Raw genomic sequence first — 24,073 nt, 5'->3', positions numbered from 1 at the left:
ATCTATTATTTTGGATTTTAATAAAATTAAAAGTGCAGATGGTATGATTTTTGTATTCTATAAATCAAATTTTCTACGGTTTAATTAGAATAAATGGAAAGGTTTATGAAATCCTTTCATATCCTCTGATCTTAATAAATTCAATTATTTATATATTATCACCATAATTTAAATCCATTTTGCTTTTGCCTTTTTATAATACCTTTTGGTAGAATTTCAAATGGAGTTTGCATGGTAAAAAGAAAATCTACATCACTGCTGGAAATAATGTGAGGTTCAGACTTTTCTGGGAATGTATTTTTATTTAAATTTTTAAATGAATCTGTCAAGTATTTCTTCATGAAATGAAAAAATTATTATCTTTTAATAATAGTAATAATAATAATATAATACGTAGAAGCAGGAGAGGACTGACCAGAATATAAATGGGATCAAAAGAATGAAAGAATTAAAATGAGGGGCATTTCAAAAAAATATAAAAAATAAATAAAATGACGGCCAAGAAAACCACGTGAATCAGAAGGTGTGAACTAGTCTCATGCACTGCACAGTGAAATGCTTAAGAAGTCAGCTAAATTTGCGTTAGCTGTCCTCCAGACAACCAAATTGCTGTGCTATTTTCGCCTAATACATGCCCGCAACGAAAAGTCTACTGCGATGCCCCTCTTTGAATGAGGGAAAAAGGCAGTTTCACTAAATTTGTTTATTTATTTAAAAATAATTTTAGCTTTTTTAATGAACACATTTAAAAAAAGTATTTAAAAATAAATCAACCAATTTAAACTCAACCAACTAAAAGAAAATGACCATTTTGACCAACACATTATAATAATGCGGCAGAGTTAACAGCAGTAGCAGACTCTTAACAGCAAAACTTCTTTCAAACTTTAATAACAATGTCAAACTTCTTCTGGTCTTGAATTTTATATTATTTATAAAATAATTAAATTTAAAAAAAACTAAATAATTAATTTAACACATAAATCAAATATTACTTTCGTCTTTATTTACTTAAATCAATAAAAACTAATTAATAATCTTCATTTTAAAAAAATGTATATAATACTTTATTAAAAATGGTTATTTTTTATATGTTAATATTAAATAATTTAAATAAAAAAATATAAAATATAAAAATATAATATTATCGTGAAATGAGAGATAATTTAGACAAAAAATCTAAAAAGGACGTAGTAACAATGTAAGGAGCAGAACAAAATTCGTACACGCACTAATTCATCCCAAAAGAAAACGCATGGGCGACACGACAAGACGAGCGGTCAATCAGCCTGCCCCAGGAAGAATTCGACAACATCGTTCGGTTCACCCACCATCCGCTTAAAATTAACACTAACTTTGAAAGTTGTAAACACGAAAAGGCAGCTTCTTTCTTCCTGCGCTGCGTGGACTTGATGCTACCCAATTCATTTTTGATCAAGTTCCTACTTTGAACAACCCCGCAAATTACGCATCACGCACCAATGAATCGATGCTTAGCACGAATATCCTTCCAATGGCTACTAATATTCCATTTCAAACCTTTGACAAATATGTCTATTTTATTCAAGAACAGAACCTCGCAGAACACAAATTTTATTCCCTGAAAATACAACTCTTCAGGTTTCTGACACAAACCACAACAGCAATTTGATAGTAGCCAAGGAAACATCTTGGCAATTAAATGAAATTAGAAAAAACGAAGTAGCATAGAACAAATTCCATTAATAGGAAATTTGATAATGAGATGACATCTTCCGTTACTTGAAACTCAATTAATGAGAAGATATCTTAAGATTGCGGGATTTGTTAATCCATGACTTCCAACTCCCGCTCCCCTTTTGAGTAGGAATTGCTGAAGTTTTTGCATCATCAGTATCCACCTTCACCGGCTGCGGCTTCTTGCATAGCATAAAATTGCGACACCCCACTGATCCAATTGTTTCCCATGGGCTCAGAGCTACAATATGATTCAACAGTAGTGGTGATTGTTAGAATCCCAAGCCCAGAAGGGTTTCCAATACACAAACACAAACAAAAAGCATTCAAGTTCAGTAATAATCCAGAAACTAACACTACAAATGAATAAATACGTTCCCAAGTAATCTAAAAAACTTGTATGTTTTTGGGAATTTGGATTATTCAGAATTGATAGCTTTGCCAATTCAAACAAAATTGAACTGGGAAAGAGGGTTCAGAATTTGCTTACCACCTGACCCAGCATTGGGACAATAAAGGAAGAAATCGTTGAGATCAGAGCTAAGAATCGGAAGCCGACCCTCGCGAGCATAAGACTTAAGCGCAGTATCAATAACATTAGCGACCAGTTCCTCCTCATTCACCACAAACCGGATCGGCCCAGCGCTCCCCAACACTGTCACACTAATCAAGAGCCTGTTGCCCTTAGCGGGCTGATTCTTCTTCGTCTTGTAAAGCAACATTGTTTTCCCTTTCGAAATAACAAATCTAAAGAAAACCCTTTTGTTTTTTCAAGCAAATCGAAAAAAGAAACAAATAAAAGATGAATATCTCAATGGAGATCGAACAATCGTTAAAAACAGAGAATTGGGTGTCTTACTTTTTAAAAATTTTCCAAAAAAAAATCCGTAAAACAATGAAATTCGATAGAGATTGAAGAATTCAGGGGTCGACGCCGAGGCAGCGGTAGTACCAGCCTTCCTTGCAAGATCCGAAAGCGAAAGCAGAGGCAGCAGAGACAAAGCCCGCCCTTGATTGGGAAAGGGAGAGCATGTAACTACTACTGCTTAAGATTTCCACCATTCACAAAGACAACGGAAAGAACGAGTTTCTTTGGGTGATCTATTTCGTTGATAATAAAGAAACAGGCTGGGATTCCGATATACCCAAAGGAAAAGTACTACCTTTAAGGCTAGGAAACGGAGAGAAAAATGGTATGGAGATGATGAAACGTATAATGAATTATATATATATGGGGAGGGGAGAGGTGGGGCTAGGGTTAAATTGGTTGTTGAAGGTTTCTTCTTCGTAGCCGTGTTCCGCTCTGCTTCTCTCTCTGCACCGACCTTAACTACAACATCTTCATATAGGAAACACGTTCCCTTTTTATTATGATGTCCTTTTCCGTAATTTCACATTTTCTTAGATTCCCAATTTTGTGTAACCTTCTTCGCCAGCCGCTGGTGCTCCCCCTTTTTCTCTTTCGTAAACTATTTTTTATTTAAATTTAAATTCCACTAGTTTAAGATAAATAACTTTTTTTTTTAGTTTTCTTGTTATTAAACTATTTTTAAATTTTTTTATTATGCAAAATAATGAAGGAAAGACTAACAACAAATTTACTTTAATAAATATAGTTTAAATTATTTTTTACCAGTATTATACACAACGTCTAGTTTTTTATAAAGTGTTTAACGTTGAGTTTAGTATTTTAAAAAATTATTTGAGATAAATATAATTTTTTTTTGGAATGATTTGATGCTTAATTGTAATTATGAACAAAGAGGGAATCAAAAGACAAATAACATTAAATATTATATTATAGAATATAAGTTATTCTGGTAAGTTTCATTACCTTCTAGAATTACACCTAACAATAGAGTTTTTATTTAATAAATATAACATTTTTAGTTAAGTGTAATTAAATTCATAATTTTTTTTTAAAAAAATCCATTTGACATATACTCATTGTAGTATTTATAAATTAATTTATAATCAATTATACAAAATTACAACTTGAGTAGTTGCTTTCATAATAAAAAAAAAACGGGTTAATTGAGATGTTCTGAAAAATTGTGAAGAATTGAGTGGCTATAGTTTATTTTTTTATGTTTATTCTGTTTGGAAGATACGAGTTAATTAAAGGCCGCAAGAGCAGCACAATTTTAGGAGTAGTCTGCAGTCTGCAGATTCCCATGTTCAATGGTCTGCAATCCAGAGAATAAATTAAATTAAATTAAAAAACAAAACAAAACAAAACAAATCAACAGAATAAAAATTTTGTTTTCTTTTGCATATATATATGGAAATTAATTTTCATTAGTTGTCCTTAAATTTTAGAAGGTATTTCATTAATCTCAATTTCAATTACAAAAATTTCCAATTTTAAAATTCTTCTCATTTATGTTTATGAAAAATATATTAAGTTAATAAATATACATAAATTTAATATTAAAAAATTGAATTGAATTTATTTAGCCATTAAATAAAAATAAAAGAGTTTAATTGGATTTTTTTTTGAAAATAAATACATATTTGCATAATATTAATATTGTATGCTACCCGTTATAATCTAAATAATTATTCACATTTTTTTGTTTATTTAACTTTTATTTTTTATACTTCACTGAAATTAGATTTATAATTAACAGCATTTTCCTCTCATTATCAATTTCTTATTAAATAATAAAAATTAACAAAAATTTAAACCTTAATTTTCGTAAACTGAGAGTAGGGTGTAAATTAACCAAACCGTTCGTGAGCTATTCGAAGTTCGATTCGATAAAAACTCGACCGAGCTCGACTCGATTTCTAAACGAGCCAAGCTTGAACTTAATTTTTAGACTCGTTTAGTAAACGAGCCAAACTTGAGCTCCATAGTATTCGGCTCGTTAAGACTCGTGAGCTCGGCTCGTTTAAGAGTTCATGAGCAGACTCGCGAATAGCCTCGTGAACGGTCTCGTTAAGCAAAATGAAATTACTATCATAAGAGAAATAAACTCAAACCCTGTATATATTTTAATGAGCCAAATCTAAATTTTTTAAAATTTAGCTCTATATAGTCTAGTTACACTCTTAAACTTGCATATATTTGGATCATTAAGATTTAAAAACTCATCTTTATAAGTTTACATGCTAATTTGTAGATATACTTATTTAACTAAAATTATTTTAATTTTAAATTTATTAGTTTTAAAATAAAACTCGTTATATATGTAAATAAATTAAATTACTCGTGAATTATTTGAGACTTAGCTCGATAAAAGCTCAACTCAGCTCGATAAAAGTTCGACTCGTCTAAGCTCGTTTGCTAAACGAGTCAAATTTGAACTTCTTAATACTCGGCTCGAGTTCGATATGAGTAAAACTCGAATTCGGATCGAACTCGAAAAAATTTTAACGAACCAAGTTTGAGCTCTTCAAAACTCGACTCGACTCGGTTCATTTACACCCCTAACTGAGAGTATGCTTTTAGTTAATTAACGGGCATTATAATTAATTTATCTAATCTATATTTATATATAAATATAATAAAACTGAATTCTAAAATAAATTATCATAAAAATGACAAGTGATTTTCTGTTAAATTATTTGTTTATTTGATCTCTATCTTATTATTACCATTAATAGCTAATTATTTATATTATTTTTCGAAAGGAAGTGACTTTTTAATCCAATAATATAATTAATATATACATATATATATTAAATAAAATTTATTAGTTTATGTAGATTAAATTATTAGAATTAAAAGAATTAAATGAAGATTAAAAAAGAAAAGAATTAAATTAAATTGCAATTTCACAAAAAATTACCTAGTGAACTCTGGTCTTTGGTGTTATAAGTAATTAATTAAGCAGCTAGTAAGAAGATTGGATTCAGGCCATTTTTCATTTTCTCCTTGTGCGAGAGAATGACCATTGAAAATCCTATGTTTTTTGGGATAAAAACACCCAATGTTTAGTTTCCATTTAAATAATTTATTATTTTTAATAAATTTTAGTCTTTTCTATAAATGGATATCTGTATGTGTACGTATATATTATTATTATTATTTCATTAATATGTATATTGGTCTAAAAAAATTATGCATTAAATTCGGTTTATCGTGAACGAAGGTAGATATTATTATTAGCAAACCCACGTAGAACAGAGCTGGTGCTTTATTACATAACCCTTATTTATAAACATGCATTGCATGATAGATTAGAGCATATATAGCTGAAGCTCCATCAGTTAGCCTGGGCTTGCTTAAGGTGAGCAGAAATATCCTTGCTGCAATGAACAACAAAGTCCATCAGTGTATTGGGAGCTGGAGTGTTCTCATGTACCTTCTCATATTCCAAGGTCCAGTGCACCAAGCTTCCATCCCCCTTCTGTGTAGCTTGAACTATGAATTTGAAGCTCTTGTAATCCTTCAGAAGATCTCCTCCTATCACTTTGAAGGTGGTTGATAAGTTCACATCATCTATGACTTCAATTATCTCCTTGGCTATCTTGAGAGATCCATCTGTTTTTTTTGTTGCATTATTAATAAATAAGTAAAAAGAAACCTATAAGAAATTTCAATGAGAAAGAAAGAAAATAATGGGCAAATAGACTTACCATGAGTATAATTCCAGCAGATAACAGAGCCTTCTTTCCCCCATTCGCCTTCATGGAGTTCAACACCTTGAATTCTTTCAGGGCTCATAATGGATACATGGTGTGGTCTGCAACTGTAGACATTATGAAACTGGTTTGCAGGAACATTCACCTCAAAACTTGCTTCCAATTTCTTCAAGAGGGCCATTATGTTTTCCAGAAAAGGAAAGGGTTTCTGATAATGATTGGAATTAGATTTCACAGACTCTAGTGCTGACTAAAGCTCAGTCTCGTTGTCCTTATATAGAAGTGACTAGAGCTTATTTAACCCCATATTTCTATTTTCTCTAATAAAAATTATGGGTTAGTGGAGATATTAGAAAATTGTGAAAAATTGAGTCGGCATAATTGAAGTTTATTCTGCTTGGAAAATAGATTTGATTAAAGGCCACAGGATTACAATTTCAAAAAATTGGTGATACTCACCGCATCAATTATACTAAAAAAACAGAAAAAAAAAACCACTAAACTCATATAATTACTAATTTTTTTAATGAAAATGTAAAAAATAAAATTTAATAATTTTTTATTCATAATAATTTATTACGATACGATTAATTTAACGTCTCACCTCAATATAATAAAAGAATACTTTAAATATACATAATAATTTCTCATTTCAATAATATGCACTCTGCAGATTCTCCACTGCAATCAAAATAATAAAATAAAATAAAACAAATTAAAAGAATAAGAATTTTAATTTCTTATACATATAAATATGTATACAGAGAAAGCACTCACCCTTGGAGTGCAAGACAAGATTCTTTTAGTTTATATATGTATTTGAGAAGGCTTGTGTATTAAAAATAAACATTTTTTTTGTAGCATTATATATATTCTATACTAACTATTATAATCTAAATAATTTATGAAATAAAATAGTTACATTTTTGTTTATTTAATTAAATTTTTATTTCTAATGTTATCTAATTACCTAAAATTAGATAATTATATTTTATAAAATTTAAATGATAAATAAACACACTTTTATAAAAATCAACTATTAAAATTTAACCCAAAAAAAATGTCAATCGATTTTTCATGTAAATATCAGCTCAAATTAAATATTTGGCTTTAAAAATTTTGGAAGGGATGGGTTATGTGATGTGATGATTGTATTGGTGAGGACCAGGTGTCTGTCTGCTCTTATTTGTGGCTGATGATGCTTTGCTTATGAGGTATCCCACATGCATTCTCTGTACCCACCAGTATAGGATATTAAAGCTCCACATGCAATTCCTCTACTTTCTGATGCACCTAATTAATTTCATCACCATACCCTATTGATCACATTTATTTATTTTTATTTTAAATATATTTGGCAAAATCATTTTCTGCGTCCGCGTGGCAACCAAATGCATGTGCAGCTTTCTAATTGATTTCCTTCTTTCATATTTCAGACACGAATTCTGTAATTAATTACATTTTAGTTTTGCAATTACATTCTTTTCACATAGGTACGAGATGGTTGAACTTAACTAATTTGTCTCTTAGGATCATCATGATCTAAAGGTATAAATATAATATCTATACACTGAATTACAAGAAATTATTGAATATAATTGGTGGATTTGAATGAATTAAAAAAATTGATTCAACAATCTGTCACCAACCACTTTTTTTGTTTTTTTTGAGGAAAAAAAAAATAAAAAAAGTAAAAAAAAGAGAGAGAAGGGTTGGCGACAGATAAGCAAAGTTAGGGTCCGATGGAGGGACGATACGTACGGTCATTAAAAGGACATCTGGTTGCGCCAATATCTTATAGCCAAAGTGATCCATTCCTTCCCATCTTTTCCCTCTAAACCCTATAATAAATTCTTCATTCTTATCCTCATCTAACATTTATTTCCAAGGGAAGCCTACTCTCAAAATGTATTTATATATAAATAAGGGCAGGTTTCATTTATCAAAAAAATATTGATGACTTATTATTGATAAAATGTTTAAAATTTTCTTAATTTCTATGCTCATTTATCCTCCAAGATTCCTGCCCATACTCCCATTGATGTAAATAGTTTCTTTTGAGGCCTATTACTCTGCTCCTAGAGCTTTCACCACTCATATTCAAATTTCAATTGAATATAATTATTAAGAAAAATAGATATATGTTATAAAACAAGCTCCACATACTACCAAATGGAGAAGATAGAAATCTCCTACATGAGATAGAACACACCACCAAATCTGTGAACTAATAAAAGAAAACACATAAAAAACACAATTTTAACAAGTCAAACAAAATGAAGATCTTATATATATATATAAGATTAGTATTTAAGCAGCTTAGTCCAATAAATAAGCCTAGCCCAGAAGCACATGAGCTTGGTGCAATAAAGGCTTGGCTGGGGATGAATGAAGAATAGCAGCCTCGCACCCACCACAAAATGGGCTCTAATAGTATTCCGTATAGAATTTTTCTGTCGTCAATCGAAATATATTGGTCAACTAATTCAAATTCATATACAATTATTTTTTAATAATTGTTTTATTTAAAAAATTTATTTTTAAAAGAGGTTGAAATGAAATTATATATTATTTTGTTTATTTTTTTTTTATAAAATAAATCATGTCTGTTGTCCAAATTTAATCTCCCACAATTTAAGAGTGCCCAATTCTCAAATTAGATTCTTGATAACGTTGAAATTTTGAAAGGGGAATAGAGCGAGCTCAGCTGCGGGCAGCGTTCTCATGCACGTTGCAATAAACTAAACTTTCCAAAGGGCTGCTGGGGTCCACAAATGTATGCTATTATTGGCCAATGATTTTTCATTTTGTTTTTTCTTTTCTTTTTTGCCGATGTATAAATACAATAATATTGGTGTTGGAGACTTCTGTGGAGGGTGGGACCTGCGTTTTTGAGAATGGAGAACGTTCTTGGTCTTCTCATAATTGGGGTGCGAAGAGGCATAAATCTTGCAGTTCGTGATATTGGAAGCAGCGATCCTTATGTCATCATCACCTCGGGACGCCAGGCATCCTCCTACTTTTCTTTTCTTTTCTTCTACGTTTATATTTTGCCAGATTTTTACCAGCGTTATATGCCATTCAATCATTTCATCTTCATTTCCTTTGGCTGATTTAAGATAATACAAATGTTTTGAGCCTTTGAATCATGTTTCCCTCTGCGTGGCCTTTCTTTTCAGAAGAAATTTGCCATCATTTACCTATTTTCTGTAGTCATTTATTTAATTACCGATTGGGAGAAATTGTTTTTGGCGATTGACTGAGAAGTGAAAACAATCTCTATTATGTTTTTAAATTTTAAAATCCTACAATGTCCGAGTCTGAAAATCTACATATTCTTGATTTTTGCTGATTTAATGTTTGTTGGTTCGAATTTGAAAAGGTTGCAGTTTATTAGTTAGTTGTATATCTTAATTTTCCTTATATGATCTTGTTCTTCTACGAAAAAACAAATTTACAGGAGCTGCACTCATTTGAAAAAGAGGGAAATGGGTCTCTGTTTCATCTTTAATGTGAATGCATGAAGCTGATTCATAATTAAAAATTGTAATATGATAGATTAAGTATTGGCTCTGCAGCCTGTTGTTTTGCTAATTAGCTGTTTTTCTTCGTATTTTATTTTCTGATGTACTGTGAATTGATGCAGAAACTGAAGACTAGAGTGGTGAAAAGAAACTGTAATCCTCAATGGAATGAAGATTTAACTCTTACCATCACAGATATCCATGCTCCAATAAAATTAGTGAGTCATTCCCCTGCATTATTCATTATTTTCTTTATAAAATCCAGAAAGACTATCCATTTTCTTGCTCAACTCAGCTAAAAAAAACATAATGTTAGACCTCAATAATTTTCCAATTATAATTTGGTGTCTTGTGCATTTTCCTAATTGAACCTAACCATTGGTTCAATTGTGACCCATAATTACATTATTAAAAAAGGACATATTATCAAATATGAATCTAGTTACATATTGTATTATATTATTATTTTTTGTAATTCGTTTCCTTTTTATTTATTAATATTTATTTATTTATTTATATAATAAGTTGAACATTGTTTTATAAATTTCAGTTTGTTAAAATATTAATTAATTAATTAAATATGAAATATCAATTATTTCTTTAATGTTAAATAATTAAGATTTATATTTTTATATATTACCAACTTTTTGCATGTTTAAACTTAATATGCAATTCTCATGTGATATATTATTTTATAAATATTAAATATATTGAATCATATTAAAACATGTCAAATAGTTAATATTGGATCACATTAAATTGTGTTAAATGGGTTTATTCATGTGAAATTGTGTGTGTTAGATCATGTTGTGTTGTCATTTAATACGATTTAAATTAATAGTATATTGTGTAGTTAATAAAAGGGTTGTGTTAGTGTTTAGGTTTTTTTACACGATTCATTTATCATTCTGTCTTCATGTCGACACGAATATAATCTGCCAACACGAATTGCCACCCTACGAGTTACATTCAACCGAAATGTTGTTGGCTTCCTGTATAGTCCCACATTTCCTTCATCATACCCTCCCACCTGTTTCACAGTTCAAACATTAAGTTCATGGTCCTGAGAATGAATCTGCTCCCCATGCAAAGCGCAATGCTTGCCTTCCAAAGTAAACTCCATATTAGGGATTCAAAGTTCTACTCAATTTTACTGAATGTTCTGAGCCATTGGATATTCAGAATAAGATCATAGCTTCTCAAAAGATAGTAATAGATGCACTTCTGCCTTAAAATTCTTGTTTTTGCATAGTCTATACAAAGTTTTTACACATTGACTGGTATTTCAGCTCTTGACCATTTGCTACCTCTATTCATATGCCAGCTGCTTCTTGCATTGGACAATTAAGCTTCCTTTCTGTTTCCTCATTAATGGAATTATGGGTACTGCCAATTTCTATTAATACATATAATCTACTTTTTCCACAGTTATCCTTTATAACCATGGTTTGATTAGAACCTAAGCTCCACATTGCATTGAGCAATTGCCATTCCGACATACTCTCTTCCAAATCTTCTATTACCTTTACTGTAGGTTCTAACTTCTCTTCAATTAATTCCTTGATTTGTAGTATACATAATTGTCCGTTTTTAAGCGTGTGCCCCGGAACATACTTCTCATCACACTAGAAGCACAAGTTGTGAGCCCTTTTCTCATTCGTTTTTTTGCTGGTAAGTAAAGGCTTGGGTTCTTATAGGTGTTACTAGGGACATTTTATGGTGTTTGTGTGAACTTTGGGTTGAGTCTTTAGCATGGAGGGTTGTTTATTTAGTACAAGAGTTGTGATGGTGATGCTAAGTGGTTTTTGGTAGTTATTATTGGATGGAATTGTGAAGGAGAATATGTTTAATTCAGGTTTTGCTGAATTGTAGTCACTGTTAATTCCTACAATTTAGCTAGTGAATAGGCTTCAGCTAAGCTCTTAGATTTGAACATTCAGGCATTTGCAGTTCATCACTAAGGCCAAACAAAAAGAAACTCAAGGATTGTTCTTCATTGATACCTAACTTGAGGTATAGTTCATTAAATGCATTAAGGTAGTCTTGCAACGAATCTATTCAATTTTAAATACCAGAAACCTACTAAAGGACCGTCATAAGCATGTCTTCCGAATGAGGCTCCTAAAGATCTTGCATACTCATCCAATCAACATATGCATTTGCTCCTTTGGTCGTCGCATATATATCCTTGATGCAAGTGGATACTCTGCCTTACTAAATGCAAGGCTGCTACCTTAGCTCTGTTCTTAGGTGATATTCGTGCAGCCTCAAAGAAATACTCTCTTTAACACGCCATCTGTATCGTTTCATTAGTTATATCTTCACCATTAATTCTCTGTTAAACTACACTGTATAACTTGTGGATTTCTCAAATTGGCTAAATCCAATAAATTTTTAATTTTTTTGCAGGAAGTTTATGATAAGGACACATTCACGGGGGATGACAAGATGGGCGACGCAGAAATTGACATCAGACCGTATATAGCGAGTCTCAAGATGGGGTTCCAAAAGCTCCCAAATGGCTGTGCACTCAAGCGAGTTCCGCCAACCATGAGCAACTGCCTTGCTGACGAGAGCAGCATTGTTTGGAACAATGGTGAAATCACCCAAGACATGCTTATTAGATTGAGGAATGTAGAGAGTGGTGAAGTGGAACTTCGTCTTAAGTGGGTTCATATTCCAGGTTGCAAGGGATTGGAAAATGAAGGTACCAGCAGAAAACATTGATCATATTTTGTGATGCATGTACAGGTTCAATCTTCATGATCTTGCTTAACATGTGACTTAATCTCCGTTATTTGTAAAAAATAATTTATATTTGAACAATATTTTTTAATAAAATAATTTATTATTTTATTTTTTAATTTTAATTTAAAAATAAAATACATTATTGAGGAATTTTAATAACATCTTCAAAATATAGAAAATGATTTTTTTTTTTTTAAAAAAGAGTCGTTTTCCTTAAAATGACTTAAAATTTTTTTTAATTAAAAAAATATTTTTCGTTGAGCGTTAAATATCAGAAAATATGAAAAATATTTTTTATGTAAAAAATTGAGCTCAATTTGTTCTAATTTGATAAAATAAAAAATCTGCTTTCTTTTTTTTTTTTAGAAAAAGAGGGATAGAGCCCTTATTTTATGAAAGAGGGATAAAATAAAAAATCTGCTTTCTTTACTAAAGAAGTATTTATTTTCCTTTTTATTTTTTTAAACAGATTCAGGAAGCCCGCAATACATTAAAGGAGAGACTTTCACGATAGGTAAAAAGCACTCATGAGCTGGCATTATATCCAACTTAAAAATCTTAAAACTTAATTTCCTACTTATTCATGTTACATCTGCTTTGTTTGAAGATAAATAAATAAATAAATAAAAGTTTTTTATTCTTGCTGTTCTGTCTTTTACCATAATTTGTAATGCTTATAATAGAACTTTGTTATATTTTTAATCGATTTATGATATTTTATATTATATTTATTTAGTATATATTTCTATTTTATTGCTATATTGGTCTCAAGAAAAATTATGCATTGAGAAAGAAAATATTGACTCCCTCGAGGTCGCTCCCTACGAATTGGATGCATATCCCAAATTGTACGTGGATAGGGAAGTAATATGCTAATAGGGAGAAAATTAAACTTTATAGTATAATAATATAATGGAATTAATACAAAAATTAAATGATATTTATTTATTTATTTATATCTTGAATTTATTATGTACTGGTGTAAATAAGAATTGATCTTGTAATTGAAGTAGGGTTCTCGTACTAGTGGAACATATATTTATATGGAGATGTCATCGTCAATTTTCTAAAACAATTCAAAAATTATTGAATTAAATGTTAAAAGGTTTTGGATTCAAATTTTAGTTGATTTCAATTGAAAAAAAAAAAAAAAATTTTCTCATGGGAAGATGAGTTTTGGCAAACATTTTTTTATGTTACTTTAGCTTGGAGAGATAATATATATTTTTTTATTTTTTATAAAGAGAATTTTATAATAATAATTCAGAAAAAAAAAAAGAACTTAGCACGGATATGATAGAATTATATCCAAGAATCTCCATATACGCGTACCTATTCATCAGTATGCCGAGCGAAGAGGCCGTGAGAACCTAGTACAATGAAGTAAAAAAGAATACAGTAGCACCAAAATACCCAAAAAAGACCAATTCAAATTCATTAAAAACCAGATAAAAACGTCAAAAATTGAGATCTGAAAAAGCCTTGCTAATGTTTCAAACAGATCAAGCAGGAAGAATTTTGAGTGATAAATGAAAGAATTATTTGCTCACTTGTTTGCATATTTCAGCTCACCCGTGTTTCAAACTTGTTGATAATTGGTGGGTGATTCGTATGATTTTAAGGGTAGTAATTGCTTCCTCTGTGCTCATTGCCTCACCATTTGCTTGTTCAATATCCTTTCAAAATCTTTGTTTATGGTTTTCAAGAAATGATCAGATAGGTTCTGAAGAGTAGGGTAGGGGAAAGCCATTTAAAGCAAAAAAAAAAAAAAATAATAATTACCTTTCAGTCTGTTCTCATTAACCGCTCAGACATAAGGCAGACTTATTAATAATTCACAATCAACTTCTTTTATGGAGATAGTGCATAATATCCTATCTCCAGAAAATATGAGCGGAAGCAATGACAATTAATAATATTTTTAAGGGAACATTTTTCACAATTTCTGGAATGATAGTTCATTAATAGACTGAGGGATCACATCCCAATTAATAACACCTTTGACACCAAAAGAAGCAAGCCCTCCTGGCTTAACCAAGTTCTTTGCATTCCCATCACAGATGCCAGAAATTATGATAAATCCAAAGAAAATCACATGGAAGAAAACTGTCCTATTAAGGTTCCATCTGAGCTTTCCTTTGTACTATGGCAAAGACAAAGAGTGAGAAGAAGAATAAGAGCAACAGCTGTGAAATCCAACTTATCATAACTCTCCACTTGAAAAATTTTAAAAAAAAAAAAATCCACCGACAAGCTCAGAGACGCATCGTTTCGTAGAAGATAATCAATAGAACCAACCACTCGAAGACACATCCCGTCATAGATGAACACAATCCACTGAGAAGACACCCCCCAAAATCATATTACATGCTTTTTTTCTTTCCCCCTTTCCAATTTTAGGATATAGATCACTCAATTCAACAAAGGATCGGCCCTTGCTTCTTTATTTGTGAAGTCTATTAGCTATAGGAAGCCAAAGGCAGATTACTGTAAGTACTTGGGCTGGATTCATCATTATCACTAATGGGCTCACAATCTTCATCTTCCTGAGCCTCGTCACCTTCATTAGATCTTGATGGGAGAACCACATTCCAAAGATCTTCCCACAGAAACAACTGGAGAGCTAACCATTTCACGAGGAGAAATGGCAACTGAGGCGTCACCATGAGCTGCAGAGTTACTGACAGAAAAATTATTCAGATTTTCTTCTTATTTCGAAGTAGCGGCAGCACAAGTTTTCTGAACATCATCACCAAAAGTACTACTACAACAATCTTGAGAGTCCTCCACCGAAGAACAAGAAGACGTTTGCTATCCATAGAATAATTGTTGTTAACGCACAAAAAAAGGGCACCAGTTTCTTCTGTAACTGAGATGTGGAAACGAAAAGAACCAACCTCCACAGCAAAAATTTTGTTAAAATTCTCCAGATGATCCATTGAAACTTAAGACTAGCAACATCCATACTCATTTTATTAGAAGTTACTAGATCTAACGTAATAAACTCATCCATCTTTTATATGAAGAGGAATATGCAATCTGATCACCAAGCCAGCCTTTTGTTCTGCGCAAAGATAGAGTCATGTGGCTTAACTTCAGAAACCAATTCTTTAACCAAAGAGCATCGTTGCTCAAGAAACCTTCCATTATCTCACGGCTATGGGCTCGGCGATTGGGTGGGAATGGAGAATGGTCCCGGGTGGGTGATGGGTCGCCATGCCGAGATGGCTGGGCTGGGTGAGGTTGCAGCATGGATGAGGAGACTCGCCTGCACATAAGCTTCCTAGATTATATCATTCTCATAACAATTGTGGTTGCTTTGCCTGTCCTAAACAACAAGTGCTTGGAGATATAACTTTACGTTACTGATACATATGATGACAAGAATCGAAGATGGTGATACATAAATAGTAATCATCACATCCCATTATTTCATAAATTCATCGGTAATACATTATCTGATACTGATCGAAGCTACATACATATTATCATTAACAAACCCACGTAGCTTTAAAGATGAACAAACTGAACTGGTGCTTCATTACATAAGCCTTATTTATTATAAACATCACATAGACCAGAGCATATATAGCTGAAGATCCATCAGTTCTCATGGGATTGCGCATAGTGAGAAGCAATATCCTTGCTGCAATTAACAAGAAGGTCCATCAATGTATTGGGATCTGGAGTATTATCATGGATCTTCTCATATTCCAAAGTCCAGTGCACCAAGCTTCCGTTCCCCTTTGGTGTAGCTTGAACAATGAATTTAAAGCTGTTGTAATCGTTGAGAAGATCTCCTCCTATCACTTTACAGGTGGTTGATAAGTTCACATCATCTATAATTTCAATTATCTCCTTGGCTATCTTGGGAGATCCATCTGTTTTTTTGGTTGCAATATCAGTAAACAAGCAAAAGAAAACCCAAAAGAAATTTCAATGAGAAAGAAAGAAAAATAATACAGGCTTACCAAGAGTATAATTCCAGCAGATAACAGTGCCCACTTTTCCCCATTCACCGTCATGGAGATCAACACCTTGAATCATTTCAGTGCTGGTAGTAGATACATGGTGTGGTCTGCAACTATAGACATCATGAAAATAGTCTGCAGGAACATTCACCTCTATATCAGCTTCCAATTTCCCGGAAAGGGTCATTTTGTTTTCCTGAAAAAGAAAGTAATAAGATCAAATTTCAAGGACTTAGTGCTGACTAAAGCTCAGTCCTTTGTCCTTATATAGAAGTATACGTTTTATTTGTGATTTTAGCTTATCTTGTTTCTTTCCTATCATTTTCGGAATTTTTTTATTTTTAATTTGGAAAAAGTTTGATAGCTTATTATTCAAGTAATTTCATAATGTATTTTTATTTTTTCTAAAACAATGTTTAGAATTTGAAATTTGAAATTTGAAATCGAATTTCAAATTCTCTCTCATTCATTAAATATTTCAATTTTCAAAATAAAATTTTATTTTTTATTTTCTGTAAATATATCAACTATTTATATCTTTCAATTTATTATAAGTTTATTGTCAAGTGTTCTCTTCATTTCATATTTCTATACGATTGGTTCTTTTTTATTAAATTTTTTTTTAGACGCAAGAATACCCACCTCTGCTTCCTATTATCTTGAAATCTTTTTAATTTTCATTTTTTTTACACGCCAATTCCTACTATAAAATTATTTTTTTCTATATGTTTTTTCCTATATTTATCGAAAATACCTTTTTAAATTTAAGAATATCAATATTTCCATATGTTCTTAAAAGATGATTTAAACTTTATCTTCACTTTTGTAAGAACATCCGACATTTATATAAAAAGACATTTCATCTCATCTTTATATTCATTTTCATCATTCTTTTGAATTCTTTTCACTAATTATCATTGGAAGCAGAATTTTTAGCCACAATAAATCCTTTCTCCTTAGCATAAGCGAGATAGGCATTAAATAAAATATCAATACTAGTATAATACATACCAACACTTGGAGCATCATTAATTTCTACTAGCTCAATTTCATCTGCTAGCTCAATTTCATCACAGTTGTTATTGCTATTAATAACTTCACCTACCTTAGATAACTCTTCGTATTCAATTTCATTAGAATCTTCTATAATATATATGCTCTATCTCTATCTTCATATGGATCATAACTTAACTCATCTTCATTATCAACTTCATTTACACTCTGACTTTGACTACGTCCAAAAATACCCTGAAGGACATGTCTAACCAGGTTGTTGTTGTTGTGGCAAGATTGATAAGAAAATCTATTTTTGATGCTATGGCTGAGTGATCATTCCATTTTTCAAGAAATGAGTAAAACGTGCCAGGGAAGTTGGAGAGACGAGTAAGAACATGCAAGGAAAATAGGAGAAACATGTGAAAACGTGTAAGGAAAATAGGAGAGGAGTGTCAGAAAATATTGAAAAAAAAAGTTTGTGAAGAATATAAATAAGTAGAAAGGATAAATATTAAAATAAATATATTTTTTAATTATTATTTATTTCAAAAATGAAAACATAATTTATGTTCTTTGTTAAAAAAGAAAATATCTAGTTGAAAGAAAATTAATGGAGGAAAAAGACTATAATTTGGAGAGTTAATTTGACTCCAAAATCAATAAAAATAAATGTGATGATTGAATCATTTGAATATTGCTCAACTTGAGCCAATGTGGCATCAATCATCATGATCCTTTTTAATTTATCACATAAGACTTTCCCATTATTTTAGACATCCTCCACAATTGCGTGAAAAATAAGAAAACTGACAAATTCTTACTAAATTTAATAACTAAGGAGTTGAAGGTTTGAGAAACAAATCCTCAGTTTAATTCTTGCTAGAATGAAGGGATCTCAACAGAGCCCAAAATTGAAGACTGATGCCTTAATCATATACAATGAATTATCATATTTAAAAAAAAAAAGAAATTAATGCCATAAGTTAACTTTTTTAAAAACATTATTGCTAAGAATAGATTAAACGTTACTCAATTAATTATAATTAATTATCTCTAAAGTAAAAAAATAAGATTCACTTATAAATTAATTTAGTTAGGCAAAATAAACAATATAAATGTAAAAAAATGTAGAGGGATGTGATGCAAGGCTGTCAAGGAGCAGTGAGATTTGCCAAATCTGATATATTATAATATAATAAATGCAAGAAAACAATAATTGATGCCTTTCCCTTAATCTCTTCGCTTGCCGAAATTAATTAATAATTATAAAATCCCACCTAAACCATTAATTAATTACTAAACACATGATGTAAACGCGTCGCGCGGACATAAATGATCAAAATATTAAAAAAAAAATAATAATTATTATCTTTCAATCCAAACTTAATTAATATTATTAATATATAAATTTAATTTAAATCTATTAAAATTTATTTTACACTATTTGAATATCTTCTAAATTAATTATTTTGTTTTATTTTGCATTAACTTGATGCTAACTATACCAAAATTGATGGGTCAATTATAGCTAGGCTGAGTTCGACAGCTTGTGTCGAAAAGAGCTATGCCTACGACGTCGCATGCAAGCATCGTCTATACCTATACATCTTTCGCTTTAAAAGCTAAAAAATTAACATTTTGCTACTCACATTTATCTTCTTTTTCTTCTTTGAATTTTCTCATCTTATAAATTTCTTTGCTTCTTTCATTCTTTTGTCATTCTCAGCTACGTCCATATATATTTTATTTCTATTTTAATTTTAAGATGTACATTTTAAAATAAAAATATTTTCATTTTTATTTTTTAGATATGTAGAAATATATTTATGTTGTTTATTTTTATTTTAAATGTATGTTTATTTGTATTTATTTTATTTTTACATGTGTATAAATATGAAGTAGTTAGGTGGTTTTATTTTTATTTTCATTTTTAATATTTTTAATCTAAAATATTTTTTTTAAATCACTTTCGTATAATTTTTCTTTATATAAGTGATTTAGCGTAATAATAAATATTTATTGCGATTTAAGTAAAAAAATTCAATAATTGTAATTTGGTGGAGTAATCAAATATTTATTGTAATTTAAATATAAAAAAATTAATAGTTATGATTTAGTTTAATAATAAAAACTTTAATAATTATGATTTAGTTTATTGGTAAAATATTTATTATGGTTTAGCAATACATCTGTTTTTCATATAAATTTATATTTTTATCACTATTAAATGATTTAAATAAAATAAAAAATTATAATTAAAGTGAATTATGTCATGTATAGTTACACAAACACTTATGTAAGGCGACAAATTCATCGATTATTTAGATTTTTAGTGTATTATTCATATTTCAAATATAAACATGTGATAAAATTGGTAAAAATATATAAAGGAATGATTGGAAAGAGCCATTCCACCTCTATTGCATCTTTATAATCCATCTAATTGACACAATGAATCATTCACATAACTGTGCAACTTGTTAAATACTATGAGTATTGCATAAGCCGTTACACCATGTTGTGCTTCTGATAGACTCATCCTCTGCTGTTGATGAATTCTTTGATATTATGAATATCAAATAAGTTTGGCATATTTGACACTCATATTATTAAATATGCTTCATTCATAGTATGACATTTGAAAAAAATTTTAATTCATTTTTGACTCGAAAATATTTTTTTCTAAACTCTTGATTTTTAATATTTTTTTTAAATTTAGCCCGATTTAAAGAAAAATTGACATCATATCCAAGGTAAAATCTTAAACTTTATTTTCCTACTTGTTCAAGCTACATCTGCTGGATTTAAAGAAGAACAAACAAAAGGCCCTTTTTTTTTGGGCTTCCTTGCTATTTTGTCTCCCAAATTATTTCGGGATCACCTTGTTATAAATTAGAAGAACGTTCTATTCCTCAAGGGCAATATTTTAAATTAAAAAAATATTATTAAAAATATAATAAAATCCAAGTATTAATATAATATTCTAATTTTTAACTAATTGAATGTCCATATTAATGCAGATGCATGTATGAATTTTCAGAAAGAAAAGATACAGAAATTTTTTGTAATTTGATAGTTTACTTCTTTCTTTTACATCGTAAATATATTTATCAACAGAATATTACCCACTAAGAATCGAGCTATAAAATTTAAGAGTATGCAACTAAAAACTGACATGATCATATCAAGATTATTAAGTATATATATATATTTTTTATCTGTAAATTAAAATTTATATTAAAAAAAATTACTACTTAATCTATGTGGTTTGAGAAAACTCACTGAACTAAATAATAATTTTTTTCTTTATATTATATGGGTGCACTCATAGCAAAATTTCATTACAATAATAATAATAAAAAAAAAAAAAGTAAATTTGCCAACTGATATTGTTATGAATCTTGCGGTAATAAATTCCTCAAATAAATCTTAACAATTATATTTGTAACAGTATTTATATTTAATGAGGAATAAACCAAAATGAAACAGCAAATATTAAAAGTATTCGTTATTTTTGATTAAAAAAAAAGAGTATTCGTTATTTAAACTCTAATTTTTCACAATTATATTATAAATAATATATTGTAAACAATATTATATACAACAGCAGAATCAATTTTGAATGTGAAACTGCCATGCTTTAGTTGGTTGAATAGCAAGTCACGTAGCATTTGCTTCATATGTTAAAGGAGAAATATATACAAAACAATTTTCTGGAAATTCCATCCTCAGTATTGCCTAGATAATTCCTGACTAAAACTGCAGCAGTTGCCTCCAAATTTCCTTTCTTCTTAGCCACATAACAGGGAAAATGATTGTATTTGCATCGTCGCTAAGGAAAATTTTTTAAATAGATTTGATTCACTAATCGAGTCAAAAAACACCACCTCCTCACAGGAAGATGAGTCTTGAAAGATTATGATGAAGGGAATATTTTGTCTATGCTACTGTAGTTGCATTCTTGGAGAAATAAGTTTAAATTTCTAATACATATAATAACAGGAAGCAAAAGATGGTGATTTATAAATAGTAATCACATCCGATTATTTCATAAATTCATCAGTAATACATTATCTTATATTGATCGAAGCTAGATATTATCATTAACAGACCCACTTAGCTTTAAGATTTAGTATATATGAAGCAGGTACAGATTCACACGTAAAGATAAACAAGCTCACCTTGTGCTAAACATCCCTTTATTTATTATAAACATCACAGGTATTATCAGAGCATATATAGCTGAAGATCCATCAGTTCCCCTGGACTTGGATAAGGTGAGCAGAAATATCCTTGCTGCAATGAACAACAAACTCCAGCAATGAATGGGGATCTTGAGTATTCTCATGAATCTTTTCATATTCCAAGGTCCAGTGCACCAAGCTTCCGTTCTCCTTTGGTGTAGCTTGAACGATGAGTTTGAAGTTCTTGTAATCATTCAGAAGATCTCCTTCTACCACTTTGAAGGTGGTTGATAAGTTCACATCATCTATTGCTTCAATTATCTCCTTGGCTATCTTGGGAGACCCATCTGTTTTTATTTTACATTATCAATAACAATTTTCAGAAAAAGAAAAAACAAGCAAAAGGAAATATGGAAGAGAGAAATTTTTCTATGATAAAGAAAGAAAGAAAAGCATATACCATGAAAATATTTCCAGCAGATAACAGTGCCTTCTTTGCCCCAATCACCATCATGGAGATCAACACCATGAATTTTTTCAGGGGTCATAATGGATACATGGTGCGGTCTGCAGCTGAAAACATCATGAAACTGGTCTGCAGGAGCAGCCACCTCTACATCAGCCTCCAATTTCCCAAAGAGGGTCATTTTTTTTTTCAAAAAATAAAAAAGATTTCTGATTATGCTTAGATACTAAGATCAAATTTCACCGAGGACTCTAATGCTGACTAAAGCTAGCCTTTGGGTTCCTTATATAGAAGTGGCATGAGCTTAATTAACACGGACTTACTCGGTTAAATTGGTAGTGTCACGTAATTGAGCAAAAGTGGGAGTTTTTTTTTTAAGAAAAATAAAAAGTTTATTAGTTTATCGATTATTTAACTAATCATGTAAGCCCTAGAAGACTCTAAACTGTATATTCATAAGGCTTAAACCTTTCAATTGGCTAACAAATTCAAGAATTTGTCAATACAACAATATTCCAAGAAGTTGTCATTTCAAGAAAAACCCAACTGCTATACTTTTCCCATTAGTTAGTTTTCAGATTTCAAGTCACTGGTCGTTCGTTCCTAAAATGAAGACATCTCTTTAGGTTATGAAATTTAGACCTTGTTTGGGAAGATTGTGTTATATATTGTATGATTTTGCATTATTGTTATAAAAAATTTATTTTATATATAGCAATTATTTATTTTAACAAACCAAACAAAACCAACCTCTCCAATCTAATAATTACTCTTATTAATATATTATCTTGTGAATATTATATTATTATTAAATATTTAATAATATTTAATGTATGAAATATGATTTTTTTTAAAAAAAAAATTGAACAGCTCTTTGTGAATAGGAATAAATATAAAATGTGTATTAAATTATTAAAAGTGAAGAACTTATGATAAAATTACATAAAAAAATAAATGAGAGTATTTAAATAATTTAATTATTATTTAATAAATAATAGTTATAGAAGCATGATCAATTATATAATAATTTTTGCAGATATTATACAACACAATATATTATAAAATCATATAATAAAAATAATATCATGAAAAATATTATATTAATAAAATTATAGAAAATATCATCCAAACTGGCCTTATGAATATACAAATTCACAATTTTTTTAAAGCCGGCCTTTCTTTTTACAGCTAATAACAGATAATATATGGATTTTTAAATCTATTGATAAGTTTGAGTAGAAAGTTTATTTCTTTATTTATTTAATTGCTAAATTTATCAATGAATTTTAAATTCATTACAAAATCACATGACGTGAATAGCTGTATACTCGGTTCAGCAATAAATTTATAAATTCAATGATAAATTTGCCAACGAATTCAAATCTTTTGCTCTATAAATTTCTTTACTTCAAATTTACGTCTACATTATAACAACGGATTTATATATCCTTATAAATTTTTATATAGATTATTATTAATTTTTTAATCAATTAAATTTAATTATATTATCATTATAAATTTATGAATATAATTCTATTGATTAGATTATTAAATTTTTTATATTTTATTCGATTAAAAATATATATTATTTTTTAATTAATTATATAATTTTTTTATATATGTATATTTTAATAAATTAAAATTATTATTTAATTGATTAAATTATTTTTTATGATATTAATTTTACTATAAATTGACTTTAAAATTTCATTAGAATTAAAAATCAACCAAATTAAAATTTCACAACATTTTATTTCAGTCCATTAAAATTGTAATTTTTATTTCAATATATTAATATTATTCTTATGTACGTTATATTATTCCTTTAGAATATAATTATAAAAAATAATACTGGTAAAAATTATGTCTATTTACATT

The 24,073-nt window shown here is 29.5% G+C and overlaps 5 protein-coding genes across 7 annotated transcripts; 1 reads left to right on the top strand and 4 right to left on the bottom strand.

The window, feature by feature from the left end:
- Positions 1-1,540: 1,540 nt before the first annotated feature.
- LOC110602390 (uncharacterized protein At4g22758) lies at positions 1,541-3,044 on the bottom strand. 3 transcript variants are annotated; one of them, XM_021739893.2, is made up of 3 exons: positions 2,576-3,044; positions 2,207-2,475; positions 1,541-1,957 (listed from the first exon to the last, which is right to left on the bottom strand). In XM_021739893.2, the coding sequence occupies exons 2-3, from the start codon at positions 2,436-2,438 to the stop codon at positions 1,773-1,775; spliced, it is 417 nt and encodes a 138-aa protein (XP_021595585.1). In that variant the 5' UTR covers positions 2,439-2,475; positions 2,576-3,044; the 3' UTR covers positions 1,541-1,772. The 3 variants fall into 3 exon arrangements, with proteins under 3 accessions (XP_021595585.1, XP_021595584.1, XP_043806763.1); XM_021739892.2 differs by having other exon boundaries at positions 2,207-3,044; XM_043950828.1 differs by having other exon boundaries at positions 2,210-3,044.
- Positions 3,045-5,804: 2,760 nt separating this feature from the next.
- LOC110602389 (MLP-like protein 31) lies at positions 5,805-6,565 on the bottom strand. Its single transcript, XM_021739891.2, has 2 exons — positions 6,301-6,565; positions 5,805-6,205 (listed from the first exon to the last, which is right to left on the bottom strand). The coding sequence occupies exons 1-2, from the start codon at positions 6,485-6,487 to the stop codon at positions 5,928-5,930; spliced, it is 465 nt and encodes a 154-aa protein (XP_021595583.1). The 5' UTR covers positions 6,488-6,565; the 3' UTR covers positions 5,805-5,927.
- A 2,607-nt stretch (positions 6,566-9,172) lies between these two features.
- On the top strand, positions 9,173-13,218 carry LOC110602388 (protein C2-DOMAIN ABA-RELATED 7). The gene is made up of 4 exons (XM_021739890.2): positions 9,173-9,314; positions 9,953-10,048; positions 12,240-12,537; positions 13,048-13,218. Exons 1-4 carry the CDS (start codon positions 9,204-9,206, stop codon positions 13,107-13,109), a joined length of 567 nt encoding a protein of 188 aa, XP_021595582.1. The 5' UTR covers positions 9,173-9,203; the 3' UTR covers positions 13,110-13,218.
- A 2,741-nt stretch (positions 13,219-15,959) lies between these two features.
- LOC110602740 (MLP-like protein 31) lies at positions 15,960-16,803 on the bottom strand. The gene is made up of 2 exons (XM_021740336.2): positions 16,550-16,803; positions 15,960-16,459 (listed from the first exon to the last, which is right to left on the bottom strand). The coding sequence occupies exons 1-2, from the start codon at positions 16,734-16,736 to the stop codon at positions 16,182-16,184; spliced, it is 465 nt and encodes a 154-aa protein (XP_021596028.1). The 5' UTR covers positions 16,737-16,803; the 3' UTR covers positions 15,960-16,181.
- Positions 16,804-21,561: 4,758 nt separating this feature from the next.
- LOC110602686 (MLP-like protein 43) lies at positions 21,562-22,462 on the bottom strand. Its single transcript, XM_021740263.2, has 2 exons — positions 22,190-22,462; positions 21,562-22,076 (listed from the first exon to the last, which is right to left on the bottom strand). Exons 1-2 carry the CDS (start codon positions 22,374-22,376, stop codon positions 21,799-21,801), a joined length of 465 nt encoding a protein of 154 aa, XP_021595955.1. The 5' UTR covers positions 22,377-22,462; the 3' UTR covers positions 21,562-21,798.
- Positions 22,463-24,073: the final 1,611 nt, after the last annotated feature.

Source organism: Manihot esculenta, chromosome 15, assembly GCF_001659605.2.
Source record: "Manihot esculenta cultivar AM560-2 chromosome 15, M.esculenta_v8, whole genome shotgun sequence".
Taxonomy (NCBI): domain Eukaryota; kingdom Viridiplantae; phylum Streptophyta; class Magnoliopsida; order Malpighiales; family Euphorbiaceae; genus Manihot; species Manihot esculenta.
This window is presented reverse-complemented; position numbering and strand designations above follow the sequence as displayed.